Source organism: Vanessa atalanta, chromosome 16 (genome assembly GCF_905147765.1).
Source record: "Vanessa atalanta chromosome 16, ilVanAtal1.2, whole genome shotgun sequence".
Lineage (NCBI taxonomy): Eukaryota > Metazoa > Arthropoda > Insecta > Lepidoptera > Nymphalidae > Vanessa > Vanessa atalanta.
This window is the reverse complement of record NC_061886.1, coordinates 2,258,022-2,284,926: the sequence shown is the minus strand read 5'-3', so window position 1 is coordinate 2,284,926 and position 26,905 is coordinate 2,258,022. Positions and strand designations below refer to the sequence as shown.

Genomic DNA, 26,905 nt, shown 5'->3' with positions numbered 1-26,905 from the left:
TTTTTTCTACTTCCATTAATATATCACATAAATATTAGTTATTGTTGATCCATGATCAATATACCTTATATTATGATCTGTTGTTTTATCGGTTGCGTTGTCAATGTCAATTGTTGATGTTTTTGTTTTGAATTAATCTCCGCCAAATTTTAAAATATAAAATAAAAAGGATTCTAATGAAAGTAATGGTCATAAAAGTTACTGATAATGTTTTTTTTGAATAATAAAATTACAAATGGCAACAGAAAATCAAGGTGATAATATAAAAAAATATGATTTAAAGCTTAAATCTAGGCCTAAAGATGGAGTCATATTACAACTTCATCATACAATTCGAGGATCGAATGGAGAGAGTAGACGTATTCGCTTTACAGTTGGAAGCTTTGAAGACACACAAAATAAGTTAGCATGCGCTGATAATGTCGGCAATATTTTTTTATTAAATTTTGCCGATTTACAATTTTGGAAACTGAAAAACCTTGGTCCATGCACTGCATTGCAATTTGTTCCGCATGATTTGGAGACTCTAGTAGTCGCCACGACAAAAAATTTGGAAGTTGTATTTGTTGATAGTGAAACTACAAAAATTACACTCACTTTGACGGGTCACACAGCTCCTATAAAACACATATCATTTTCAAACAGCAAAATTAACAACTTACTCACAGCTAGTCCAGTTGAGGCTATTCTATGGGAACTCAAAAATCATACCAAATATTTTACTCTGAACACTAATTCTGGCCCTCAAATTCAACAGATCTTATTTACACCAGCTAGTGAATATTTGGTAGCTTGTTTCCAAAACGATACTATTCAGATTTGGAGGCATGAGACAATGAAATCTGTCAAACAAATAATACCCAGTGAGTTGAAGCATTTAAAAAGTGTAGCATTCACTATGAATGGCAGAGCAATGGCCATGTCTGGGCTGGCACCTGTGTTGATCTTATTTAGCATGGACACATGGAAAGCATTAAAATCTATAGATTTGCTGAAATATAATATTTCAGGCATTCAACAACTTTCTTTTGTACCACAAATCTTTGATGGAGGCAGCAATAAGATTCTAGCTCTGTTGAGCAGTGATTGTATTTTATATTTTTTGGATATTGAATCACTTAAGGTTATACATACAATTCATCCAGAGTCATCCGGAATAAGAAAATTTGTAGTTAGTCCTACTGGGAAATATTTTCTTTGTATTTTACAGCAAGGAGAAGTGAATATTTACAATTCTTCATATGTGATGGATTATGCTAAAAGTTCATTGGATGAAACAACACCGAGAAATATGTTGCCTTGTTCTTCAATATCTCGCAAATGTGTGGAACATTCACCAAAAAGAGTGGAAGTCCAGCAAAGAATGAGAATTTGTATGGACAGTGCCAGATTGAGAAGAATTTTAATGCAATATGGAGAGTATCCTGATAAATTCCGCTCTATAATTTGGAGATCACTACTGGTTACTCCGAGAAATAAAACAGCTTATTCAGTTTTAGTTGATAAAGGAATTCATCCTGCTTATAAGGAAATTGAGAATCAATTTACTATTCATAGCTCTGTTACTCTAAAGAACTTGAAAAGGCTTCTCTCTTGTCTTGCTCATTGGTGTCCACTATTTGGAGTCATGAAATTTTTACCAAGTTTTGTGTTTCCATTTGTAAAAGTACTTCAAAAAGATCCACTTTTATTGTTTGAAAGTGTGGCAACAGTGTTGTTAAATCAATGTCAGCTCTGGTTTGAATATGCTCCTTTCCCTCCAATTAGCATCTTAGCAATGATCGAGAATATACTAGCTGAACATGATCAACAACTATTAAATCATTTTTGTGATTTAGGTGTAACAAGTCAGACATATGCATTAAAAATTTTAGAAACTGCTTTCAGTGAAGTTTTGACCTGCTCAGAATGGTTAATACTGTGGGATCATATTCTTAGTAATGAACCAGCATTTATCCTAATGGCTGTTGTGTCTTACAATATTGTTCAAAAAAATGCTCTTAGAAGATTACAGAGTCATGAGCAGCTTGAAAAATTTTTCCACATGCAAAACCCTATAGATAAAAAATCTTTTTTAAAAAAATCATATATTTTACTAAATGAGACAAGTGATGAGATACATCCCAGAAGATTTTTTAAAAATTTTATGGCTCTGGACAAAGGAACTTGCTATCAACAATTTACTGGCTATCCAAAAGCTACAATTTGCCTTAAATTAGCCAAGAAAACAAGATCAAAAACACAAAAAAAAGATAAATATAGTTTGAGAGAACTTACAACAAGAACTCAGGAAAGAGAAATAAATAAAAATAGCTCCACTAAAAATGAATCTATTGAATTTGAAAATAGTTCTGAAACTGATTTGGAAGAATATGATAATTTTCTTGATAGGCAATCCAAAGGTGACAAGAAAAATAATCACAATAGTCAAGGCAATGGAGATCATAGCAATGCAATAAAAGATGATTTATTAAATAACATGCATTACCCACCTAATAAATATTTTCATAAAAGTAAACAAAAAACTCACAATAAAACAAGTAAAAGAGAATGTACAGACTGTAAAGCCTCTTCACATTCAAAATCAAATAAGAGAACATCAGAAAATAAACATATTTTGGAAAAGGAAGTTGAGAAATTAATCAAAGGTTATAAAAACTCTGATAGGTCTGAGGATTAAAAAGTGTCATAAAAATAAAAAAAAAGATTTTTATTATTATTGTTAATTAAGTTAAGTAATTATTTAAATAAGAAATTCGAAGTATTTTCATTCTTTTTTAGAAGCAGGCCTTGGTATGGTAGACTTCACATTGCTAAATTTCTTTCTTGAAGAACTGAGATTGGCATTAGCATCAGTAGTTGTTTTGGCTACTCTCACTGGTGTTACTATTCTTGGCTTGAATAAACCTTAAACATATTAAATGTTGTTAATGAATATTTTATATGAGTCTAAGTTTAGTGATCAGAACATAAGAAAAAAACCGAAGTTACTTGCTTAAATCCGAATAAGGTTTTGAGTTTTCTGTGGATTAATATAATTTTTTTATATATATATTTGGTCAAACCACATTAAAGGACACCCATTTTGAAATTAATTAAAAAAAATACAAACCATTTATAGGAACAAACGCTGCCAGGGTTTATTCCTATTAAATGTTTGTTTAAGTTCTCAAAATTATATACATACTATTTAATTTGCTGCTTTTTGGGTCATGAGTAGTTTTTTCTTTATCAGTTTTGGCAACATTAGGACTGTTTCTTAGTTTAAATAGATTTGGAGATATTCGACGAAGTTTGGCCATTTTTCCATCTTTCGGTGGCGGTTTGGGAGCTAAGTTAGATGTCGATGCACTGTCAACTCGTTTTAGCCTTTTCATACATTCATCTTGAACTGCTAATCCTGATAGGTTAGGACTGGATGCAAACTGGATTTTTGAAGATTCAGTACCCTGAAATATGATAAGGAGTATTTTTTATTTACATAGACTTCAAAAAACACATCCTAATTCAATATTAAAATTTTATTATCCTTTTATTATAGGGGGAGCCGTACTTTTCCATTTTTTTGAGTTATTATGCAACTTATTAACTGTAAATTGTAATGTAAAACGGCAAATCAATAGTATAACTCGACTAACAATAAACTCGCTAATATAAAGTACAAAATTAAAAAAAATATATAATTTAAAGTCGGTCAAAGAATGCGTTGTGTTTGTTATAAAAGAAATAAACAAACCCTTAAAAGTGATATTTTCGACACGTCCAGTGCTAATGAAGACATGGAAGAGTCGAGCTTGCCATCTTCAACTATTTCTTTTATAACATTTGATATTTTATTTCTCAACTCCTCAGCCGTTTTTTCTGCACCCATTAAGTTTTCTAGTACGGAACTCGATGGCATTTGAATAGGACTGAAAATATTATTTTTAATGTGCTATTGTTGTAAATCAAAATGCATGCATGCCATTTCTGTACCCCTGACAAAATGTATCAATTAATCAAGCTCTTGCGAAAAATAAAATTAAAATAAGTATACTTTACAAGTTTACATGGTAGTAGGGCATTGTGTAAACCCTCTGGGTAGGCACCACCCACTCATATATTCCACCATGAAGCAGCAATACCGAATTTTGTGTTCCGGCACAATGCCACAAGGCACATAAAATCTCAATTCCTAGGGTTAGTGGCACACTGGCGATGTATGGAATAATATTTTTTTTACGGTGGTAATGTCTATACGCAATAGAGACCACTTACCAACAAGCAGGCCATTTACCTGACCGCCTACCTATGCCAAATGCAGGTATATTACAATAACCAACATTCTGAAGAAGATCGCGCCGATTAAGAAGTTAATAAAGTTAAGGTAAATTTTAACCAGAGAAGCTAATGAAAATAATCATACCATAATATTTGTTATATACACTTTTAAATGTTACTAATGTTTACCTTGATGTTTTGTTTCGTCGTCTTGAACTTCCCGGCGTCGATGAAAGTGTGTATGTACTTTGCCTTTGACACATTAACTGCAAATACGAAATATAAAAAAAATATATATTTTTAAATCATGAATTTGATAGCAATTTAAATTTTGGAATACATGACAGTATATTAGGCAGCTATTTCTAGGAAAATAAATATCGTTACGACTTTTTTCCCGTCGGCGTTATCTTCAATCGCGTCTTTTAGCAACGGGCCGGGAGTAGGGAGCTGTTCCGGTGCCATTCCACCTGTCGTCAGCGTATCCAACGAGCGGTAACGGGTTGGTGTCTGAGACGTTATTTGATAATGTCTGAAAAACAGAGAAACTTCGTCATTGATTTATAACAGTTTGAAATAAGATTAGCCGTAGTAATGATTTTAGCTTTTTTTTTTTATGTAAGATTAAATAATACACTTTATTTAATATCTAACCGTTTTTCTGGTGTCTTTAATTCAATCATGCTAGCAGACTTATTTCCTACACCATCCTTGTGTTTTTCCCCATCTGATTCGTTGTGTTCTTTGATACAACGGACGATATCTTGTAACTGTGACGTGAGTCGTTCCCGATGTGCTTTAGGGAGTGAACCAAGTAGGGCACTGCCACATTCCTGGAAATATTTGATGAATATAAGGAATTAATAATACACGTTTTTGGCGTCTGCTAAATTGCCGTCCGGGGTAAGTACCCAGTTTGTTTGTAATAGCGATGTATAATTGCATTTTTTTTAAATAAAATACCTTACTATACTGTTTTCCTCCTGTGACTCCAGAAACTTCCCAAAAGCCGCTATTTTGGTGAGTAGGCGCCATGGGACACGAGCAAGTAGAATTTGTACTTTCCATTACAACGTGAAATCCGGAAGCCTTGACGAAAATATTTTAAGGGATACATTTTACTTTTTATGAAGCAATTAAATTGATAGATATTGTATTTAATATATGCTTAATTGAATTTTTTTTTAGTTGATTATCTGCCTTGGATTCAGTTTAGGTTGTTACTGTGTTCAAAAAACAATTTCAAAAACAACAAAAAAAAAAAACAGTTAAAAAGAAAACTGTTTAAATATACAAGAATATTTTAAACTTACCTGACAGTTAATAACCACTGTACGCGTTGCACCATCTTGGCAGATGCTAACATCGGTTGTTTCTAAAGACTTTATACTGAATCCTAAACACTGTAATAGTGCGCACAACTCCACGACATCTGTGTAGGCATTCTAAAAGGAATCGTTAATATTCTTAAAAAATCCGAAAAATAGTAAATTAAAAGCTACTAAGCATTTAATAATATTAAGCTGAAATAAATTGTTCTTAACTTATACGTTTTTTTTTTTGTTAGACTGATGGCATGGATCACTTCTCTGTTCGTAGGCGGGCTTAGAATATAAACATTGGTTATATGCAAGTAGCTAGTAACCAGGCATATAAATAAATAATATAAGAGATGATCAATGTTTTAACTTTAAAAATATAAATTTTATATTACTTAAGTGTAATCGAAAATAAATTATCTTATTCTGAATGTATTTTAATATTAGGTTTTCGGTCTTAACGCTTTCAACTCATTGTTTTATTAAAAATATTAGATGCCAGCGCATTTGAATAAGATAACCTCATTCTTCGTTTATAAGTAAAGTGGTGACTGACAAACATTAACATTGGTTACTTTAATCTATTACGGGTTTTGAAATAAATAATTCAGAAGCAATACAAGTGTATGGCCATTGAATTTATTAATTAAAGTATATCTGTAAAGTCATAAATAATGGTAGTTGGAACTCACCGTCTGCACCATGTTTATATGTAAATATGAAAAGCGGGCGAAACACAATTATTAAATATTTATTATTACTGATATGACTGATATTTGAAAAATATCAAAAAATAATAATTCTATTAGCTTTATGCGTAACGACCTGCGCTGACACAATTATAGCAAGTACCCTCAGTTTTAAATAAAATCAAGTCGTAGTCGAAAAGTACGTGTCTTTATAAATAAGGAAAGGTAGTTATGTATTTTGCCATTATACATAACGTTGTTCTAACTTTTACTAGTAGATTTTAAAACTACATATATGAAATTCCATTTTAGATTTTTTGAATTTTTACTATTATTTATATATATTTCACCTATTGTTGTGTTTTTTTACGTAGATTTAATTTTCATGGAATCGTAAAAATATTTTATGTAAATTTTCCATGGCTCCCTAGTCAAGCAAATTATCCTAAACCTTAATATTAATATACTATCTGGTAGATACGTTGATATTTAGTCTATGGACAATTACCTAACGAAATTATAAAGTCCATTTTAATTCGTATTAGGTAAGAAAACGAACTTTATAAAATAACAAAGCCAGGGATGAATAAAAAAATAATTAAAAACATCAGTTTATTTTTTTAATTACAATTAGGAAGTAGCACAAAGGTACCACAGATATAATATCATTATTAATAATCTAGTTGTAGGTCATATATCTCGGCGTGGCGGAAAACTTGGCATATGACTTGATGACCTTGTTGACGGCCTCCAGGAAGTCCTTCTCGGTGGCCACCTTGCGACGCGCGCGGATCGCGAACATTCCCGCCTCAGTACACACGGACCTATGACCATTATAATTACGGTTAACTTAATACTTCAATGCTGATTGTAGAATAAGGCTGTAAGATCATAATTATCATCATGATATAATATCTTTGATCACCAAAAAATGTTTAATATAGAAATTAAGTTTTAATTTTTCTAAATTATGTGTTTAATAATACAATTACAATAAATAGACAGTTGATATTGTAACAAACAAATTGTACAATAATAACCAATTTGGCTGGTGGATATCATACGAGGATCATAACTGATAATGACGGATACAAATCAGATCCAGCACCATTACATTTTCATACGCTGAATTTGTATTTATAATTCTTATCATGCCTGGAGCAGTATTCAGATTTATTTGCGTCCATTAGACACATCATGTTATAGAATAACTATAAAATATAAGTCTTAAGAGGAAGATGCTTTTTCTTAATTTTTTCAGTTGCCAATGAAGAATGTAAAAATTGCTCTATATTCGCTTCGAAGGGGGAAGGAGTGTAAGAGAGACGGTGCAATACCTGATCTCTGCGCCGGTGGAGTTGGGACAGAGCCGCGCGAGCAGGTCGAAGCGGATGTCTCGCTCCACACTCATGGAGCGCGCGTGGATGCGGAAGATGTGCGCGCGACCCTCCAGCTCCGGCAGCCCGAACTCCACCTTCCGGTCCAGGCGACCGGGCCGCATCAGAGCCGGGTCCAGGGTGTCCGGACGATTCGTCGCCATAAGAACCTGTGAGAAACATATCTTGTTGATTTAATCTGGTTAAATTAAGTATTAATTTCGTTATTTATATTTCTCTAACCCACGAGAATCCACGTTGTTAAAAGTCAGAGATTTTAACTGGATTTCCTAGAACTAGAACAAATTTTCTTGTTCATGAAGTTATGCATCTGAGGAACTTCTTAATAATTTTTATTATAAAATAAGACCTTTTAAAGTCCCCTACAAAAAGATGGAACGGCAAATATAATGCCAAGAGCTAGTTACGTGAGGACTCTCGAAGTAGTACTCATGGTCATCTGTGAGTTGCTTTGATGATAGTTTTCGCTTGAGTTTGATACATTAAGATCTTTACTTCTTTAATTCTGACTTAACACTGGACGATAACGAAAATAGAAAATTTAATGATGACTTGCAACATAATAAGCCTTACCTTAATATTTCCTCTTGGATCAAAACCATCCAGCTGGTTAATTAACTCCAACATAGTTCTCTGGACTTCGTTATCGCCACCGGCTCCATCATCAAATCTAATGTGAAAACATTTTTTTTGATTAACGTCCTAATTTAATCTTTATAAATAAGGATATTGTTACTGCATAACCTCAGAGACTAGCCAGAGATATGCGCAGAAGATATTGCAAACATTATGAACACACAGAGTCTCTGAGATCGGACAAAAACCTTACATACTCTCAAAGATATGAGATATAATACTGAAAACTTATTAATTCTATCAAAAAAATAAATATGTATTTTTCTGTAAACGAATAAACTCGCTTCTAAACCAACAGAATAACAAGGTAGTTGTTAGCTGCACATTACCTGGCTCCACCGATAGCGTCGATTTCATCAAAGAAAATCAGACAGGCTTTCTTGCTTCGAGCCATCTCGAACAGCTCACGCACCATTCGAGCACCTTCGCCGACGTATTTCTGAACCAACTCGGAACCTAGGATGTACAGAAAATGAATTAACTTAATTACAAAAAAAATATGGGTGATACTTTAAAGTTTATTTATATTACTACAAATAATGATGAAAAACTACAAAAAAATAAGCAAAAAAGAAGTAATGGTCTGTGGTCAAATTCGCCCATTGACTGGCATTAAATAACAAAAGTAATAACCACTCCTTACACAGCCAGTATGATGTTAATAAAGATGTTAAGTTCCTCATGCCTGGCCTGCCTGCCATGAGTGGATAGTACAGTTATCTTTCTGACAATCACTTCTTTAAAACCAATTCTTACCACTGCACAGTCGTTTTACTGATGTAAATAGGTTTTGCATGAATCATCATTTGAAAACATTATATAAACAAATGAGAACTAATATTTGTTTTTACATGTTAATAATGTGTTTAAATAAATATATACTAATATAAAAAAGAAATACAAATATAACTGTTCCACAATGTGTAGCTTTGCCAATAGAATTCAAATTGCAAAGTTGTTCAAAGAGGTTATTGTTTTAGGAGAGTTGTATCAGAATAACATCTAGGCTTATAGGTGACACTCTTTCTTTACTCTCCATGCAAATAAACATTTTGTAATATTTTAATTATATGTAAAAATTGCAAATAGGTGTCCTTACCGATGACACGAATGAAGCATGCGTCAGTGCGGTTGGCGACGGCTCGGGCGCAGAGCGTCTTTCCTGTACCAGGAGGTCCGAACAGCAGTACACCTTTAGGTGGCTCAATACCAAGCTTAACAAACTTCTCAGGCTATAATTAAAAAATAAATAATTAATAAATATTCAAACAAAGTTTAAAATGAGAATATGTTTGATTGATTTGTATGGTGTATATTTTTCATTGGACATTAATAATAAGTATTATGACGAGGGTGTAACTAAAATCGATTTACAATATTTAATATTATAGTATGTGCACTTACATGAAGCAACGGTGTTTCAACTACTTCTCTTAACTTTTCTATTTGTTCCTTACAACCTCCCACATCACTGTATGTGACATCAGGCTTCTCTTCTACCTGCATCATTGTCACCGTTGGATCTATCTTAGGTGGTAATGGTATGTGGATCTGGTACTTGTTACGATCAACACTGTAAATCAATGAATATTTTTTTTTTTATATTGGACAACATCACATACATTACCCTGATCCCAATGTAAGTAGCACTTGTGTTATGGAAATCAGAAGTAACGACGGTACCACAAACACCCAGACCCAAGACAACATAGAAAAACCAATTAACTTTTTTCTACATCGACTCGGACGGGAATCGAACCCGGGACCTCGGAGTGGCGTACCTATGAAAACCGGCGTACACACTGCTCGACCACGGAGGTCGTCATTTATTTATTATTTATTTATTTGTTAATCAAATCTTATACATAAAAATGGATATTGATTTGTCTGTTTGAGATAAATAGACTTTGACAATGTTTGACAGATAATAATAACATTGGCACATATATGTATTTTTTCTATTTATTTGTAGGAGGCAGTTTTAATATGTAACAACAAGTTTACTGTGATGCACGACTACATGGAGCTACAGCATGTCAACTCATATATTTATTCTACAAGTATATATACATAAAAAAGCCAATGGTTGCTGGGATTTTGCAAGTAATACATACTATTTGTTGCAACCCAAGCTCTGTTGTTCAGAATAAATTGTGCAAAATTTTTGTCACATTGGATGACATCCTCTAGTCAGAAATATTTTTTGTAAATATAATGTTGTTCAAGGAAATACCTCAATAACAATTACTTAAGTTATCAAGTGAAAGTAAAATGAACATTCTAATATCGGAGAGTTGTACCAGAAATTTGTTTATCTTTAAACAAATTAATATCTTTACTATCCTATTACATATAATTTATTCATTTAAATCTTAGACCTGGTGCTAAAAGGGTCTATTTCAATAACTCTTATTTTTGGTAATCAGAATAGAAAACATCGAACAGATATTTGTATTAGTATCATAATTTCGTTAATATTAGTAATGTTAAGCTATTGGCTATTTTAATTTTTAATTGTTTCCTAATCAAAAATTAAAATAAGCTTAACATTTTTGATTTACATTTTATTCAAAATGTGCTTTGACACTTTCAGCACCAGGCCACAGATATCATTTAAGTCCCATGTGGGTAACTACACAATAAAAATTGATGATATGTTTTACAAAGATACGATTTTTCTTGTAGTTTCATAAGCCAGAACTTTTATCATTTAGCAGTTGGCATACATATGAAAGTCACAGGTATACAAATAATTACAATTCAACAATAAAGCTAAACAAGAATTAATATACACTAAATTCTTATAACTAACTTTTTGTTATAACATATTTCATGCATTATAAAAAATGATATATAATATTTTTTTTCTTTTTAAACTAATCTGCATATTTATCCAATCATCATATCAAAACAATGGAATAGATTTCAATGAAAGTAGAATGGTAAAAATTATAATACTAAATGAACATAGGGAATGGTTTGAATTTAATCATGTTATCAAATGATTTCTAGTATTAACAAAGACAATATATTCATAATAGATAGTATTTAAACTACACAAATAAAGTGTACTCACCCAACCCTCATCCCTTCTTCTATATCCGTGGGTGCTACTGAGTCTGCTAAATCGACCACAAACTTTGCAAATTGCTTGACATTTATTATATATTTAGGGTCATTTGAATCTGCATTTATAATTTTTGTACATCTAGCGACCTGATGAAACAAAATTTTATGTCATACACTATTAAATAGCTAAATTTATAATGCAAAAGTTTAGAATTTTTAAATGTGTTTTCAAAATATATTGCTACAAGCTATCACTGAAGCTCGGAGTAGATAATAATCTAACCTGTAAAGGTTGTTCATTTTGAAGTGTTTGTTTATCAGCAGCCAAATCCCACAAAGCAGGTGGAGCCAAGCCAGTATCAGATTCCTTAATGCCAGTCAATTCATTAACTCTTTTCATTACGGTCTGGATGCCATCTTCAACTTCTTTGATGATTTTTGTGTACTGCCCTTGACCCTAATACAAACAAATATTATAAGTTTTTTAAAACGGGTCAAAAAATGCCAGTCATGGTTTCAATGGCTTTGATTTTGGCAAATATTGTTATGTGCTGAAAACCTTTACTTACATATGACTTCAATAATGCTATGTCTCCTTCATCCAGCGCTAAAAATATAAAACAATTGATAAAATAAGATTACATAGATGTTTAACAAAATGGATATAGCGGAAAGAAGCCTCTCACATTTAATCTCTTTTTCTGGTTCTTCTTTATCATCCTTCACTTTTCGCATATCATCTCCGAGATGGTCAGGCATTTTAAGTGTTTAAAATATTTCTTGATAGATTTAAACGAGAGAAATACAAAATATAATTCACTTTTTTTGTCTTTTTGACCCGAAACTGCTTATGGCTTATTGTCAATTTGTCACATCACATTATTGTCAAATAAAAAGACGTTGCGTAGAATGAAGCAGACCAGAGAATTAACTCAAATTGATTACTTTGATTAAATCTAAATAAATCTTTCTTAAGTTTATTTTTTTCTTATTATATCTACCAAATACAGATTGTTTAGTAAACATGTGGTATTAAATAATTAACTTCATTAAAAATGAAACTTATACCAGCTTTAAGCAACCATAACCGTATAAAGAAATTTAACAATGACAAGCAATAAGCATGAATAAGGGCTTCATTCAAGTTAAGGTAACTTTTTATGTTAGTATTTTATTAACTGTATTAATTTAATAAGTATTCAAAACTTCCATTTTAAAACCATTAATTTTATTCGTTAATTTTATTTTCTTTTATCATTGATTAAAATATCAAACACTAACTTTTACATTTTAAATTTTAATAATATTGAAAATGACATGAGGAAAGTCAATGACGCCTCCTGGTGCCTTACGTCAGTACTAAAATTTTGTATTCGTAGTGCTGAATGGAGAATCACATTTATTCACGTTTTTCATGAATAATTTCTTCTGATATTTCAGTCTATCTTTTTTAGGTAAGATAGATAAATAACAATTCTAATGTTTATTGATAGTTTATTTTTCGAACGGTTCTTGTAAGTTGTGAATCTCATCATGACCCAGAATGTAAGTAATGTCAAATCCCGGTTTTAGAAGCGTTTTACTTTTGCTATATAGCATTTTTTTATACCAATTAGAAATTGCAATGACTGCCATTCGTAGGGGTAACGGCTTCAACCATATATAAACATGTTAAGAATTTGTGAAAACAATAACACGATACGATAGTATCCCGGTTTGTATACTAAACTGTTTCTTAGTGTCCAAAAGATTTAAGATTATCTTATTGTTATCATTAATGTTATCTTTCATCTTATTCTTTTCAAAAATACTTCAAATGGCCAGTTCGTCATATGTCCATCTACTATGTTTTGTATATTTAGGAAGGTTAGTTAAAGAAATATTCTTTGTCATATTGTGATATTATTTTCACGCAATTCGTAACCTAAAAAAAACGTTTTTGTTGATTTGGCCGTTTCACCCAATGCTTGTTGTTTAATTTATTCAGTTAGTTAAAATTTTGATTTGTTTCATCATAGTGTTGATAATTTTATTATCTTAACCTTTACAATTATTGTGATAATAGATGTACCCTCAGTACTTATTATGACAACTTTATTATCTTTTTTTATATAGGAATCAGCTTTAGTTAGATAAGTACAAAGTAAAACATACTTATAACTGTCTCAGTTTTAGTTATATTAATATATATTAAAGGTAAGTCTTTTTCAAAATAATTTTACATTAATTATGTACTTTTATTTTTCATCTTATTATGTAGATGTATCAGTATAGCATTAGTTATTTAATGTTTTGAATTACCTTTAAATTATTTGTAATATTCATATTATAAATGAAAGCATGTTAATTCTTAAGAACTTTTAAAATTATTGTTTAAAATGTAACAATAACAAAATATTTATTTAAAATAAAAATACATACTCATATAACAATCGATTAATTTTAATATTTGAATGCAATAGAGAAATATAATCAGTCTAGAATCTGAAGTGAGCATTTGCTATAATTCCAAATTGTATTCTTAAAAGTAGTTATGCGACCTTGAAAAATTGTCTTGTTGCTTAATAAATATGCTCTAATAATAAATATAGATTTGATTACGTATATGAGTGTGTAAATAAAACTAAAAAATTGTTACGAATAACCTCTAATGTTCTGCATTTTGTTAATCAAAAATTGCATTTCATCTTCAGTGTAATGTGAAAGAGAAATATATAAATTGAAAATAGCAACATTCAATCTTTCACTCACAGTAGTGTGCAATAGTACAGTGTGTGTTTATAGATTAGCATGTAAGCATCATGTGGGATGCTTTCTATAAATAACTATTCACACTCACAACTCAAATGTGTTCAGACTTTATTCTTGCATCTAATTCTCATATAAATGAACCTAATGATATTAATTTGTGTGTATTTCTATAAAATTGCTACTAAATTTTGCTTTCTTAACAATGATAATCATGCAATTGTTTTTTGACTTGTAATCGATGACAGTGAAAATGTCATTTTGTGCAGTGATGGAATTTAGCTATATATTATTGTGTTGTAATGATTGGATTTAAGAATTTATGGAACAAGGTAGGGTTAGTATAAAAATGTATTGTTTGTGTTAAACCTATTATCAATTTTACGACAATGAAATGTTTAGACAGGTGCATACTATCACACTATATCATTATATATTTGATTTAAAAAATACTTTTGTTAGAAATGAAACCTTTCTTTTTGTTATTGAAAACAATGGAAATAAATGAAAATATGTATCAATGAAATTAATATCATATGTGAATTTACCAATAAGAAATATTCTTCTAATAAGTATGTATGTATATATTTGGTATTTTTTTAAATATTGCTACAATTTCAAGTACACTGCATGTTCTTTTTATGAATTAACCTAAACAGAAATCTAATCAATTTAAAATTATTTTGAACCAAATAATATGTATTAATGTTTGGATGACAATGAAAAAATATACATTACTAGTATTATATTAGACTTGCACAGTAGTGGTCCCAAAATCAATAACAATATTGTAGATGTTGGCGGGTTAGCTCGTGTTGTGAAACCAACATTAGCTAATTTTGGTCTCATCTAGACTAAATAAATATGACCTAGTAGGTAAACCTGGCACAATTTGCAATTTATATGCATTTTGTTTTGATTTGCAACAATTCGAAATACTCGCACACATTGAAGCTCAATTAATGTTATGGTAAGCAGCATTTTAATATAATTCAGTGAAGAGAATATAAAATTATCCTTATCATCATGATATATTTGTCTGTTTATTTATTTTTGTATTATCATTGGTTTCTGGGACATCCTGTATATATTATAATTATGATGAGTTATAATCATGCTTTTGTTTACATTACAAAATAATAGCCCACGAATATTCCATCGCTCGCCAAAAGTAAACATTGTAGTATGCAGATAATTATATGATTGCTATGTACCTTTGACCAGTGCTGCTGGCGAGTTGGCGAGATGCACACAGCCAGTACCGAAGGACAGTACCGCGGTGCCAATGGCGCGGCGCACGGGAAAGACAAGGTCGCCATACTCGATGCTGGATCACAGTATGGAAAGGTAAATATTTTTTATTTTTCGTGTTGTTAGTGTCGAATAAATACATAATATTTTTCCTTAAGAAATAATGTCCTTTTTAAAAGACTTGTATATGAAAAATATGGAGTTTATTAATACATAATCGATTTCAAATGTTTTTCATGTTATTACTTTTCTATTTTGATAAGTACTATTGTAAAAAAGTTGAGTTTAATTTACCAGACTAAACATTTGTTATAATCCAATTACTTCACCTGATCAATATCACGGTACTATGATGTAACATGATTAAATCAAACTGCCAGTCCGTCACAAAGGCTGAATAGTTAACAGTATTATAGAAATATTTAAAAGACTTACATTAAACAACTACTATATTATGAAATTATGAATAGTATCCAATTTGTTTTAATGAACATGTAATCCACAGGTGATTGATAGGAGAGTTCGTGAATTATGTGTGGAGTCAGATATCCTGCCTCTAGATACGCCAGCTTATCATCTAAAAGAGGCGGGATACCGCTCAATCATAATATCCGGTGGTCCAAACTCCGTATACGCAGAAGACGCGCCGAGATATGATGCAGATATATTCAAGATCGGTCTACCGGTACTAGGTAAATGTTCTTATACTAAAATATGTATATTTGAGTAATTTATAAAAAAATACAAAATGGGCTAAAAAGTGTAACTTTCTGAAACTTGGTCATAAAGATTGTATAGGACTATACATGGTGTTTAATTCCATTCAATGCAAATTATTTTTATTTTGTTACTAGTAATAATATAGTTAAACCTACAAAGGTTGCTCTAATTATCACTTATTAAATCTATTTAAATGTTTACACATGTATGTCTGCTTATGGCTTCAGTGATGGCAAATAATAATGTATGTTAAATAAACATTTTCACAGCTAATGTTTCTCTTTCCAGGTATATGTTATGGTATGCAAATGTTAAACAAAGAGTTTGGTGGTTCTGTTTTGAGGAAGGAGGCTCGTGAAGATGGACAGTATGAAGTTGAAGTTGAAACAACATGTCCTTTATTTAAGTAAGTTGAAGCTGTAGTGTAAAATATAAGAATGTTACCATATAAAAAATATATTGTTGGTATTCTATGCAAAGGCAAATCGCTATACAATATGAGTTAATGTTTTGTAGAGTGATTTGGAATTCATTCATTTTAACACCTGCACAAACAAGAACTATTTCCCATACATTTTTTTAGGTTCATAAGATTATTCAATCATACCTAGTTCTTCCATTTGTTATATAAATTTGGAAGTTTTGCATGTATCAATCACTGTATTATTTAAAATAATTCAAAAATAACATGCCTTAAACTAGTCGAAGATAATACAAATAGAAGGCAAGGATATTAATATTTTTATATTTAGTATTGAATAAAACAAATTTGTAAGCAAAAATAAACACGTTGTATAATAATTAGAATTTTACATTTTGTTTCTACTTCCAGTCGCTTAGAAAAACTCCAGCCAGTACTCCTGACACACGGTGACAGCGTACAGAAAGTCGGCGATAGGTTTAGAGTCGGAGCGCAGTCGTCCAATCACCTCATTGCTGCCATATACAATGAGCAGATGCGTTTGTACGGAGTGCAGTTCCACCCGGAGGTAAACAGTGACCACTTAGTGGAGCATTATGAAAATGTTAAATTATAAATGACTAAATCTTTCATTGTATTCTTTGGACAGGTTGATCTCACACCAAAAGGCAAGCAGATGCTGTCCAACTTCCTGTTCGACATCGCCGGCATGTCGCGCACGTTCACGCTGCGCTCGCGGCGCGAGGCGTGCGTGCAGTACATACGGGACACCGTCGGGGACAACAAAGTGCTCGTGAGTACGGCGCCGCACGTGCTCGCAGGGGCAGACTATCAGACACTCTAACTTGACTCTAAGCGTTACGCTGCGTTAGGCTGTCGTGGACCATAAAGTGGTCGTCAGTATGTCGCATTACGTTCGACGTCTCCCTGTTTCAAATTGCTTGATTATACATTTAAAGCAATCTGTAGATGTTATCGGATGTGTGATACATATTTTATTATACTTTTAACGTATTAGCCTATTTTAGATAAAGATAAAAATATCTATTTATGCAGGTGCTAGTCAGTGGTGGTGTCGACTCAACAGTATGTGCTGCGTTATTAAGAAATGCTTTACGTGAGGACCAAGTCATCGCTTTACACATCGATAACGGTAATTTATTTAATTTTTTAATAGAATTAAATATAACACACGCAATATTATAATAACTTTTTAATTTATTGGACTTACCGTTTTATATCATCACACTTAAAAAAATCATATATGTACATATATTTTTTTTAGATTTTTAATTAGCCAATACCAATTGTATGAGAATGGAATAATAAAAAATATCAATCTGATTTTCAGGATTCATGCGCAAAAACGAAAGCGCAAAAGTGGAGAGGTGTCTTCGAGAACTCGGAGTGCGTCTTCACGTCATCAACGCGTCGCACCAGGTACTTACACTATTATTGTATTATATTATACTTAGATAGTTTTACCGAGACATAGTTTGATATTTATATCTAATAAGAAATTTGAAGTTAAAGTTATGATTGCTTTCTGATATATTTTTTTTATACTTTTGTCAATCACACAGATGTTCAATAAGTTGAACTTAAGAGTTCATTAAAATATTACTTTTATGATTCGATATCAAGCGTGGCTCAAAAGCAGATTTTTATTGATTACATGCATGTATAGATCTGTTCACTCATGAAAACGCGCCTCTCCATATTAAATTAGTGGTGTTTCAGTGAAATAAACTTGACAAATATAATCTTCTTTCACTTTACTATTAGTCGCCTTGTGTACAACTAGACATCTTGTAAGCGTGAGCGTCATACATACGTGCTAATACACGCCGATAGTAATTTAACGTGGAGGGACACGTCTTTGGGAGTGAATAGGTCTATGTTCTTAGGATAAGTGCCGTAGAGCTCGGCGTAAAGATGCATACGTCGCTTTGTCTTACAATTTTCGGTCAATGTCGCATAGCAGGTATATATCGGTCTCGCAGTTAAATACTGACCGAAATAGAAATCACTGAGTTTTGGTAATCGATGTTTGATGATGACACGTAACGGTGCGGTCAGTTCCGACAGGGCAGCACGACGGTGCGCGAGGCGGGCGGGCGCGTGCGCCACACGCCGCTGCTGTGCCACGCCGCCGCGCCCGAGGACAAGCGCCGCATCATCGGCGACGTGTTCGTGCGCGTGGCCGAGCACGCCGTGCGCGACCTGCTGCAGCTGCAGTCAGTCTCGCTCATCACGTATCCTCCGTCGACTCGCTGCGCGCGAAGCCTCTATACCGCCCGATGTCCCGCAGGGAGGAGCAGGTGCTGCTGGGGCAGGGCACGCTGCGGCCGGACCTGATCGAGTCGGCGTCGGCGCTGGCGTCGGGCGCGGCGGCCGCCATCAAGACGCACCACAACGACACGGAGCTCGTGCGCGCGCTGCGCCAGCGCGGCCGCGTCGTCGAGCCGCTGCGGGACTTCCACAAGGACGAGGTACATGAGATCTCTAGTGTATTGATTAAATAAATTATTCCTCTTGTATTGCGGTAGTAGTAGGCACGGTCATGTCGATGAATACGGTATGGTTTAGTTACTACAGCTTATTGAAAAATGATTATTGATCTAATATTCTCTTGCATCCGCGCGCTGTAGATGGATTACCTAATGTACTACGCGTACATTAATGTAGTATGTTATATTTTAATTCATTTGGTAGGTTCGAGCAATAGGGGCAGAGTTAGGGCTGCCGCCGGCGCTGGTGGACAGACACCCTTTCCCGGGGCCAGGACTCGCCGTGCGAGTGCTCTGCCAGGACGAGCCCTACGCGGACAGGGACTTTGCAGAGACACAGGTACGCGGGAGACGATGCCATTATGTTTTATTATTTTCCATGAATCCATCACGACTATACTATTACATTACTACGGGATCTAAATCCACATTCAACAGAGGCCACAAAACTGCTTTGTCAACTAAGTTATGGATCTGAGTGACTGTTGGGTTCATTTATTGTATCGAGTTTTTTATGTGTAGTTCTACATTTCTAATTATTGTCTTTGTCGCATAAAATGTAGAGAACATTAAATATCATTATTTATACATATTTTAAATGAATACCACTGTTGCTTAAATAAAAAAAACTCTTATTAATATTAGTATCTGCAAAATTATTTTGTTTTTTAATAAATTAGAAAATTTTGAAATACTTTTATTATTATTCGTAAACCGAACGGTGTCTGCGTCCAGGTGATAGTGAAGATAATGGTGGAGTACGCGTCGATGTGCCAAAAGTCGCACGCGCTGCTGGGCCGCGTGTCCAACGCCACCACGGCGGCCGAGCAGGCCGAGCTCAAGCGCATCTCGTCGTCGACCGTCGTGGCCGCCACGCTGCTGCCCGTGCGCACGGTGGGCGTGCAAGGTACGTTCTATTGTTGAGTTGTTCGATATTTGAATTTGAAAAATGTAGCAATATTTATATTCAAAAATATGTAATTTTCAAATATGTATCTTATAAAGAAACTATTGGCAACGCAATTTGAAATAATCAATAAAAAATTTGATAATACCTCAGGGGACTCCCGCACGTACAGCTACGCCGTCGCTCTGTCGACGGAACGCTATCCACCCGACTGGCAGGACATGCACTACCTCGCTAAGATCATACCGCGTGTATGTCACAACGTCAACAGGTACACATGACCTTCGCTATGGAAATTCAAAACAAAAGTAACCATATATTATTCCAAATTAAGAATAACCTAATGTACTTCGTATGTGTGTGTGCTAAATTATTCCTTAGAACACTTAAGTTGAATTTAAAGATATTTATAAAATATCAATCGTAGATACGAGGACGAGGATCACCACACGTATCGAATTTCATTTGTTAATCTAATGCTAAGTTTGGTTGCCAGATCATAGGTCCTAAAGACCAAAGGATCTTTTCATAAAATTGTGTTAGATCTGTTTTACAAGCCAGACATACATTTGAAATTTATTGAACATTTAGGAACTGAATAAAACTTTATTAATAATCGATAATGCCTCGCTCTTTCTGAAAGCTGTAAAGCTAAGCTAAGTTAGCATTTATAACTCATTTATTAGGTAGTAATATTTATTCATTTTGATGGTGTAGTCTTAAGGTATGTTCTTTTTACTAAGGAAAAGCTCTTATTACTAAGGAATTAAAGAGGCTTAAATAAAATAAATAATCTTCATTTTTTTATCAGGGTTTGTTACGCATTCGGAGGTCTCATAAAGGAACAAGTCACTGACATCACGCCTACGTTCCTCTCACAGCAGGTCATATCTACCATACGCCAAGCCGATGATCTTGCCACACAGGTTAGTAAATAGTGGATTGAAAATAATAAAGACAAATTAAATTCAAAATATTTCATTGATAACAATTAAACATTACACTCTTGTTGTGACATTTTATTTGATCGATTACAGTTAATTATGTAAAAATACTTTTATAAATTGCAATCTTTAATATTGGTGTATATGTTCGACATTTTTTGACTTCTGACTCTATTTGAATGATCACCTCGTAAGTTGGCGTACATATATATATGTCCTACCGTCGCCCCGGCCGCAGGTGCTGACGTCGAGCGGCGCGGGCGCGCGCGTGGCGCAGATGCCGGTGGTGCTGCTGCCCGTGCACTTCGACCGCGACGCGGGCGTGCGCGCGCCGTCCTGCCAGCGCTCGCTCGTGCTGCGCCCCTTCATCACCAACGACTTCATGACGGGCGTCGCCGCGCTGCCCGGCTCCGACGCCATGCCGCAGGATGTGAGTCCACTCTCTCGTTTTATATGCGCCTACTAGACTAGAATTATATTTCATCTTAGCAAAATTATAGTCAATATTATTATGTAAAATAATTAAATCGAATATTTATTTATTTCTTCTACGAGAAATTAAGATCTCATTCTGATCGCCCCGAACATAAACGTAGGTAATATAAATATAAAACTTATTTCGAAATGTATACGCAGGTCGTGGACCGAATGTTCAAAGAGCTGATGAGCGTGCCGGGCATCTCGCGCGTGCTGTACGACCTCACGGCCAAGCCGCCCGCCACCACCGAGTGGGAATGATCGCGTACACTTTTGTATGTTTTGTACTGAGACAACGGATGCACTGGCGGCAGTGGTCACGATAGCATTTCATTACTAGCCAAATGTAAACAATATTATTCTGTTAACGTTCATGATGTGTGCACATGACGAAGCCCAGTGTGTCTTATACATTTCAATCCAGTTTGTACAAATCGTAAACAAAGTCGAAGCATTAAATAGATTGGAAAAATGTAATCAAATAAAGTTTAGTATAATACATATTTGTTTATATTTTATACAAATTAGATTCAAATGAACTTGATTTTTGCTAATTTGTGTATTAGAAAATTCGGTTTTACAAGCGTGAGTCGTTGTTGTGAATGTTTACCCACTAAATATCGACTAAATATTGTTTCAGTGTATTCATGTTGTTTTATTACATTTATAGTTGAATATCTATGTTTTTTTTTTTTTAACGGAGTTACTAGTTTACATGTTATTAAAACTCACTGTAATTAGTCATCGAAGGCTGAAGGCACATTCGATATAAATTGATACACTGTTTTTTTTACACATCACAATTTATTTGTACACATGAAGATGAATAATATTTGTTAATATATCCACTTTAATTTTAAAATAATAATTTGAATGTTTTGTTGAAATGTTTTAAAATAAATTGATATTCAATTAATAATAGTGCATTCAATGTGCCCTGTCTTATATTGAAAATGAACTCAATTAAGTAAATACTTTATAAGCTTTTATAAAATATAATGGACTGATATGCAATTATAAGGCTGACCCTCCAACGGATGTATAGTATTGTTGCACATCGAAATGCTATAAATTTAGTTGACAGAGTAATTTTTGATGTTTTTTTTTTCATAAAAAGTAATTGCATAACATCATACTATGCATCCGATGGATTGTTAGTTTAGAATATGTTCAAGTTTAATGATTTATTTTTATTGTTTTTGGACCACTGCCCCTAAAATGAATTTTTGTAAATACATTGGTAAATAGACACAAGGAACATTATATGATATTGGTGTCACATTATTGTTAGCTCCACTGATCTGTTTTGTAACATGTAGTAAATAATATCAAAGGCTGTGTAAATTATTAAAGCCATGTATTCCGCACCCCCAACATATATAGAGGTTGCAATTTTATATGAAACTATTGTGTATGTGGCCTTAGGATAGTATAAAGATTGTTAAGACTAAAGGAGGACACTTAATTGTTTCATTGAAATTGTCATCGTCTATAATTAATCTTCTATAAAATCAGAGACATTGTGTTTTATGGAATGGTTCAGTGTTATTGACTGGAAATTTCATAATAAAATTATATTATGCTTTATTTTCATTTTGTATTTTATTTTAAAACCTTATCATAATTTTATTTAAAAATATGTCCTAGTTAAAATATTAAAAATAATACAATAAATTATATTTGATTAAAATGGTTGTGCTTAGTTTTCAGGAACCAATAAGTTAATGTTTTTCCCTGTGCCCACTTGTCCACCGATGAATGTTTCTTCCTCCCCTCTAATTGATAGACCATCAGACAAGGACGTGACTTTCTTTTCTCTTAACATTGGTGCTTTAACCCATCGAGATCCACTGCAGTTGCCACAGGAATGTAATGGTAGTATTTCTAGGGAAACAGTTCTGTTGTTGCAATCAGCACATTTAAAGAATCTTTTAAAAGTATCCAGTACTTTGAGGGGATGCCTTTCATCCTTACAGATCTGAGCAGCTGAGAAAGCAGTGTATTTGCATTTAGCACACCGTACTGCTTTGCAAGCTAGCTTGAATGTGTTAAGCATTTTTTCTTCCATAGCTTCCTTTTTCTCAAGTTTATTGAAATATTTCTCTTGTTCATCATCTTCATGTTGTTTTATTAAATTTTGATGAGCAGAAGTAGCTTCTAATATTTTTTTAAATCGTTCAGACATTACAGGTTTAAGTTTTTTGCACTGTTCCTCACTGAGTTTAGTTTTTTTCGAGTCATTTTCATCACCACTCGAGTGATTTAACTTATCGAGTGCCCTCTTTTTGCCTGCTTCTGTACCTTTTACATTATTAGGATCTCTTTTTTCGATTCCTCCTTTTTGTTGAATGAGTTTTATTGCGTTTAATTTTGCTTTTTCAGCAACTTTTTGTCCATATGACAAATTTAAATCTATTACACCACTGCCTTTTAATCCAAATCCTTTACCTAAAGTTGGGGAATTTGCTACTTTTTCTGCTAAGCTTGGATTCTGGGAAGAGAGATTATTGCCTTTAATGGAGTTGGATAAATTGTTAAGCCTTTGTGAGTCGCTCAGTTTTTGTGATGTGGGACTATGTAATATTCCATTGTTATTTTTTAATAATCCAGATCCCATTGGTGCTTTATTTGTCATCAAAGTATCTACTTCTGTTTTGAAATAATCAGTCAAAGACATAAGCCTATTTTGATCTCTGTCTGCAAATTTCTTGTGATTACTCGGTGGCGGTGCAGTATAAGATTTGCCCCCATATATGAATGTATTCTTCCCAAAGACCTTGTTTTGTAAACTAGTGAGCCCTTTACCCATTGTGGATGATTGAAGTTCTTGTCTTCGAGAATACTTCTGATATTCTTGTTTAACATGATATATACAGTGTTCACATTGACTTAAATTAACAAATGAAGTACATGGTTCTCCATTCTTTTTTTTACTTCTACATATACCAAAGTCTTTTGATTGGCCTAAAGTCATTACTCTGTCTGGTTTTTCTACACTTAAGCAAGCCTGCTCATTACTGTTTTGAGATCTTTCAAGTAAATTAGGATTTAATATTGCTACAACTGTACCTTCCGGTGTCTTCCACAAGTCATTGTATGCTTTACGGAATAAAAACATAGAAATCGTTTTTAAATCATCCTTTAAATCACTAAGTGTCCAAATCATAAAATTATTGCCCTTTTGAGATTTTTTAGCACTGCTTTTCTTAACAATAACTCCAGCGATAACCCAGTCTTTTGATAAATCCTCATTTTCTACATACCGTTTTATTCTGAGCATGTTAACTGCTTCTCGACCTTGCATCCGATCCAGCAAGGCAGAACTGGAGATTAGGGGCTTTGTAATTCTAATTCCAAATATAGGATCGGTGTACACGTCACTAGAAGCTTTAGCCTTTGCTTCAGGAACACAAAAGGAACTTTTATCATTTAAATTAGTATCTATCTTCTGAGAAATAGTAGATTTCTTAGTTTTTATGTCAATATTTGTTTGTCGCAGTCTGGTTTCAAACTCTACTCTTCTGTTTATGTGCTCTTGTTCTTGCTGGTCTAATGTTTTTTTTATTTGACTTCCATAATCGTTGTATTTTCTTTCGGTAAAATTCCTTTTTTCTTCGTCATCAGAGGAATCAGTATCACCATTGTGAATTGTAGATTTCAAATCTTTATCTTTTTGTACATTTTCTTCAATATCTTCACTTGATTCAAATATGTTTACCTCGCGTATTTGTACTGGTTTCTCTTCAATTTCTTCGTTAAGATCAGCACGTAGCAATTCATCTAATTGATCTAATTCATCCATTTCAACCATTTTGCTCTTGGTTGAAAATTTAGAATAGTTAACCTTAACTTAATATTTAATAAAACATTAGAAAAATAATGGAATAAAATGCGCGGGAAATAGGTTTGAGCTTACAGCTGCTGACAGCTGAGTAATGTCAACGTCAAATCACAAATGATACGGCTTATCGGAGCTGATAAATAATAATTAATAAGCAGTGTTGTAAGCTAAAATAATTGAATGTATTTGCTTTAAAATTCACAATTTATTTATGATTTTAATTATTTATATACTTAAAAATGTAAACTTTTGAACAAAAAAAACATAGCGATCATTAGTTCAAATTTAGTGTATAGGAACGTATGTCAAGATATAAACTGATATAATATACATATAATTAAACAATACTCTTTGTAATACAAAACACTTAAATTTAAAAATAATATTGCCACATAACATAACAACCGCAAAAATCTGATTACTTAATCCCAATCTCAGTTTAGCGTAAATTAATTATCAGTAGTAAATAAGTGTTAAGTATATTCAACTCAAATGAAACAAAGCATTATAGTATTCTATAATGCTATAAAACATTAAAATCCTTTATAGACCCACCCTTATTATATTTTTAAGAGAGTACTTTTATTTCCAAATTTAAATAGAATAGCCAATATGGCCCAGTGGTAGCAGAGATGAGAATCTTAATTTACATTGCAGGTTCAAAACCTGTTAAGCATTACTTAATCTACATATATTTTACTTGTGTTTCATTAAATATATCTCGTTCTCGGAGGTGAAGAAGAAATAAATGTGAGAAAACCTACACGAATTTATTGAAAATCTGTTAATCATTTTTATCCACTACATATATGAGGAGCTTGATAAAATAAATTTTATAATAGATAAAATCTTCTTAGAACTTTCTTCTTAGGCCCATCGTCTGTCAGTCCCGTTTTAAGTACAACAAACGCCCAAGCATTGTTTTGGCGATCACGAATAAGGATTTTTAAAAGACCTTTTGGGGGCAAATCACCGGTAGTCGTCAGCAACGCTCTCCTCAAACGTCGGCGCCCGGGTTTCTTACATCCCTACCCTGGATTAAAACAGGTTTGCAGACACAACACCTGCCACTAACTCACCTATGTATCTATATATAACTTATCTAATGAAACTGTAATTACCAAATCGCCTTACAATCGGCGAAGACGTCGCGTGCCATGTCTTAAATTCAATCGAACTGATAACCTGCTTTTTTTTCTAAATCGGCTAAAAGTATAAAAAATGAATATTCCTCGTTTTTGTTTCTTGCATTAATTTTTATTGTTATGACGGTCAAAATCAAAATATACTTTATTCAAGTAGGCTTTACAAGTACTTTACATTTGTATTAAAATTAATTAATTGTATTAAACGTCAAGTTACTAGCAGTTCTGATCGTAGATTATTCCGAGAAGAACCAGCAAGAAACCCAGTAGTTCCTCTATTCCAACATTTGAGATACAAAGTGTTGTTAAAGTTAAATACAATTAAATGAATTTATATATACAGCTTGAAAGTAAACAACTATTAGCTCCACGATTTTTTATAGTCTATATAATCGTGTGTTGAATAATATGCCTTTTTAATTCATGTTTTTAACAAATTATTTCATATCTGGTGTATCCAGTAAGAACGTTGATAAAAGTTGAATTTTCTATATGTGAAGTTCAAGTATAAAAATTAGTTGATGGTTTATGATATGATTTCTATTATAGTGATAATTTAGGGTTGGGTTGT

At 33.0% G+C, this 26,905-nt stretch overlaps 5 protein-coding genes across 9 annotated transcripts; 2 read left to right on the top strand and 3 right to left on the bottom strand.

Annotated features, from left to right (window-relative positions):
• Positions 1–126: 126 nt before the first annotated feature.
• LOC125070063 (TBC1 domain family member 31) lies at positions 127–2,922 on the top strand. The gene has a single exon (XM_047679741.1). It carries the CDS (start codon positions 236–238, stop codon positions 2,678–2,680), a length of 2,445 nt encoding a protein of 814 aa, XP_047535697.1. The 5' UTR covers positions 127–235; the 3' UTR covers positions 2,681–2,922.
• LOC125070064 lies at positions 2,690–6,422 on the bottom strand. 2 transcript variants are annotated; one of them, XM_047679743.1, is made up of 9 exons: positions 6,272–6,422; positions 5,574–5,705; positions 5,224–5,349; positions 4,915–5,093; positions 4,648–4,792; positions 4,450–4,526; positions 3,737–3,911; positions 3,188–3,449; positions 2,690–2,907 (listed from the first exon to the last, which is right to left on the bottom strand). In XM_047679743.1, exons 1-9 carry the CDS (start codon positions 6,281–6,283, stop codon positions 2,768–2,770), a joined length of 1,248 nt encoding a protein of 415 aa, XP_047535699.1. In that variant the 5' UTR covers positions 6,284–6,422; the 3' UTR covers positions 2,690–2,767. The 2 variants fall into 2 exon arrangements, with proteins under 2 accessions (XP_047535699.1, XP_047535700.1); XM_047679744.1 differs by having other exon boundaries at positions 4,651–4,792.
• A 447-nt stretch (positions 6,423–6,869) lies between these two features.
• On the bottom strand, positions 6,870–12,245 carry LOC125069705 (26S proteasome regulatory subunit 7). Its single transcript, XM_047679255.1, has 10 exons — positions 12,057–12,245; positions 11,940–11,977; positions 11,654–11,827; positions 11,378–11,517; positions 9,706–9,874; positions 9,401–9,533; positions 8,631–8,757; positions 8,239–8,335; positions 7,606–7,814; positions 6,870–7,092 (listed from the first exon to the last, which is right to left on the bottom strand). Exons 1-10 carry the CDS (start codon positions 12,127–12,129, stop codon positions 6,948–6,950), a joined length of 1,305 nt encoding a protein of 434 aa, XP_047535211.1. The 5' UTR covers positions 12,130–12,245; the 3' UTR covers positions 6,870–6,947.
• Positions 12,246–12,704: 459 nt separating this feature from the next.
• Positions 12,705–22,941, top strand: LOC125070164 (GMP synthase [glutamine-hydrolyzing]). 4 transcript variants are annotated; one of them, XM_047679905.1, is made up of 16 exons: positions 12,705–12,824; positions 15,343–15,465; positions 15,875–16,061; positions 16,378–16,495; positions 16,922–17,078; positions 17,160–17,303; positions 17,567–17,663; positions 17,862–17,950; positions 18,590–18,747; positions 18,822–19,002; positions 19,226–19,360; positions 19,756–19,927; positions 20,081–20,198; positions 20,739–20,853; positions 21,110–21,301; positions 21,508–22,941. In XM_047679905.1, the coding sequence occupies exons 2-16, from the start codon at positions 15,364–15,366 to the stop codon at positions 21,607–21,609; spliced, it is 2,067 nt and encodes a 688-aa protein (XP_047535861.1). In that variant the 5' UTR covers positions 12,705–12,824; positions 15,343–15,363; the 3' UTR covers positions 21,610–22,941. The 4 variants fall into 4 exon arrangements, with proteins under 4 accessions (XP_047535861.1, XP_047535860.1, XP_047535858.1 ...); XM_047679904.1 differs by having other exon boundaries at positions 12,759–12,915; XM_047679902.1 differs by lacking the exon at positions 12,705–12,824 and adding an exon at positions 14,201–14,450.
• Positions 22,924–25,271, bottom strand: LOC125070165 (protein MCM10 homolog). The gene has a single exon (XM_047679906.1). It carries the CDS (start codon positions 25,157–25,159, stop codon positions 23,048–23,050), a length of 2,112 nt encoding a protein of 703 aa, XP_047535862.1. The 5' UTR covers positions 25,160–25,271; the 3' UTR covers positions 22,924–23,047.
• Positions 25,272–26,905: the final 1,634 nt, after the last annotated feature.

What these genes read in the sequence shown, in the direction of transcription:
- LOC125070165 (XM_047679906.1), bottom strand. Translation starts at nt 25,159, where the DNA reads ATGGTTGAAATGGATGAATTAGATCAATTAGATGAATTGCTACGTGCT.
- LOC125069705 (XM_047679255.1), bottom strand. Translation starts at nt 12,129, where the DNA reads ATGCCTGACCATCTCGGAGATGATATGCGAAAAGTGAAGGATGATAAA. An exon ending in AAAATGAACAACCTTTACAG is followed by an intron (nt 11,518 to 11,653) that starts GTTAGATTATTA and finishes TTGTTTCATCAG; the next exon opens with GTCGCTAGATGTACAAAAAT. An exon ending in TTGAAACACCGTTGCTTCAT is followed by an intron (nt 9,534 to 9,705) that starts GTAAGTGCACAT and finishes TTTTAATTATAG; the next exon opens with CCTGAGAAGTTTGTTAAGCT.
- LOC125070064 (XM_047679743.1), bottom strand. An exon ending in CAGTGGTTATTAACTGTCAG is followed by an intron (nt 5,350 to 5,573) that starts GTAAGTTTAAAA and finishes ATTTTCGTCAAG; the next exon opens with GCTTCCGGATTTCACGTTGT. An exon ending in TTAAAGACACCAGAAAAACG is followed by an intron (nt 4,793 to 4,914) that starts GTTAGATATTAA and finishes TCTGTTTTTCAG; the next exon opens with ACATTATCAAATAACGTCTC.
- LOC125070063 (XM_047679741.1), top strand. Translation starts at nt 236, where the DNA reads ATGGCAACAGAAAATCAAGGTGATAATATAAAAAAATATGATTTAAAG.
- LOC125070164 (XM_047679902.1), top strand. Translation starts at nt 14,421, where the DNA reads ATGATTGGATTTAAGAATTTATGGAACAAG. An exon ending in TCATCAACGCGTCGCACCAG is followed by an intron (nt 17,951 to 18,589) that starts GTACTTACACTA and finishes CGGTGCGGTCAG; the next exon opens with TTCCGACAGGGCAGCACGAC. An exon ending in GTATGTCACAACGTCAACAG is followed by an intron (nt 20,199 to 20,738) that starts GTACACATGACC and finishes TTTTTTTATCAG; the next exon opens with GGTTTGTTACGCATTCGGAG.